Source organism: Mandrillus leucophaeus, unplaced genomic scaffold, assembly GCF_000951045.1.
Source record: "Mandrillus leucophaeus isolate KB7577 unplaced genomic scaffold, Mleu.le_1.0 Scaffold961, whole genome shotgun sequence".
In the NCBI taxonomy this organism is placed as follows: domain Eukaryota; kingdom Metazoa; phylum Chordata; class Mammalia; order Primates; family Cercopithecidae; genus Mandrillus; species Mandrillus leucophaeus.
In genome coordinates, this window is record NW_012110486.1 from 159,894 (window position 1) to 161,677 (window position 1,784).

At 40.3% G+C, this 1,784-nt stretch overlaps 1 protein-coding gene across 1 annotated transcript in view; it reads right to left on the reverse strand.

Moving 5' to 3' along the window:
• Positions 1–1,784, reverse strand: part of LOC105532487 (aldo-keto reductase family 1 member C1 homolog) — a 28,476-nt gene that overhangs the window by 11,440 nt on the left and 15,252 nt on the right. Inside the window, exons 2-3 of the mRNA XM_011970669.1 lie at positions 1,018–1,185; positions 54–170 (exon numbers count right to left, since the gene is read on the reverse strand). Of these exons, the coding sequence (XP_011826059.1) occupies positions 54–170; positions 1,018–1,185 (285 nt within the window). The remainder of the gene's footprint in view (positions 1–53; positions 171–1,017; positions 1,186–1,784) is intronic.

The following is a 1,784-nucleotide window of genomic DNA, read 5'->3' on the forward strand; positions in this document are numbered from 1 at the left end:
ATATTTATGCTGACAACAAAAGTGAAATAAATTTGATCACATAAGCTACCCACCTTTACAGACACTGGAAAATGAATAAGATAAAGGTCAACATAGTCTAATTGAAGATTTTTCAGTGACCTTTCCAAGGCTGGTCGGACCAACTCTGGTCGATGGGAATTGCACCAAAGCTGCAGAGGTGAGAGAAAGGAAGTTGTGTAATGAAAACGTGAGCCAATTTTACTAGTTTGCTCCACCTAATATGTAGACATTTTCTACTACTTCAAAACTAATGACCACAGGCAAACTTATTCTCTCTCTTCTTGTGATGCCTTTTGTTCTGCCATATCCTGATGAACTTTGTAATATGTTGGATATATTGTTAGTACATATATTGAATGAAAGAGTGAAATTACTCAAAGGGTAAAAATTGTTATCAAATCATAAGCATACCCATTACCTGAATTATCTTTGGTATGTTTTACAACTCATGTTAGTAGTGTAATTATTTCATCTATTCAGCCCAATGGGCAAGACTAAGTATCTTTGTGGTTTAGAAGCTTAGGAAGCAAACGCAGTTTTTAATACGTCAACTTGGGCTGGACACAATTTGAGACAATGTAGGCATTATTATTTAATACTCACAGAGCTTGCTTATATTGCTTTCTCTCTCTGTATGATCAACACAATAATGGAAACTGAGAATCGTAACAAATGTAAGAAACTCACCCAGGACGTAAGTAATAATATAATATGATTAGGATTCTTTCTGATTCTATATTCTATGTTAAACCATACTGATCTGTGCTGAGCTCAGAAAGGAAAGGCACTTTGAAGTCATGAATTGGAGCACTGCAAAGATGAGAAAGTCATCTTCATTTCCTGCTTTTGATTTTAGTTTTACTACATGAATAATTGTGAATAAATTGAAATAAATAAGCACAATTCACCCTCAACTATGAATCCAGTCATAGAACTGCCACCTCCACACAATCACCATAAACACATGTACACACAAGCTCATCATAGGCACGGTACCTTTGAAGTGTAGAATATGTCTTCTCTCTTCACAGTGCCGTCTGCAATCTTGCTTCGGATGGCCAGTCCAACGTACTCCTCATTATTGTATAAATGAGCAGAATCAATATGGCGGAACCCAGCTTCTATTGCCAATTTGGTGGCCTCTAGAGCTTTATTTTTAGGAACCTGGGGGAGCAACCAAAGGTAGTATTTTCTGACTAGTGTGCCTGAGGATTAGTTCAGGCACAAGCAGCGACGTTCACAAAAATCAGCTTTTCCTCCTTTCTTGGATGAGTTCTATATGTAGAATCGTAAGTCCATCCCAGTCAGCCTGGGTCTTTCCCAGTTAGTAATAAAGGTTGGGCATAGCAGGAACCTCTGCAGTCACAGAAAATCACTGTTTGATCACTAACTTGGAACTGTCCCCAAAATAATTTCAGATTCAGTGAGTTTTTTGAAAAATTAACAGGACGCAACCTACAGTTATAGATATAATCTTAATTAATTTTAGTATGGTGAAATTAACACGAGGAATGGCCGGACTCTGTGTCTCCCCTGTAATCCCAGTACTTTGGGAGGCCGAGGCTGGGGGATCACGAGGTCAGGAGACCGAGACCATCCTGACCAACACGGTGAGACCCCGTCTCTACTAAAAACACAAAAACACTAGCCGGCGTTGTGGCAGGCGCCTGTAGTCCCAGCTACTCCGGAGGCTGAGGCAGGAGAATGGCGTGAACCTGGGAGGCGGAGCTTGCAGTGAGCCGAGATTGCGCCACTGCACTCCA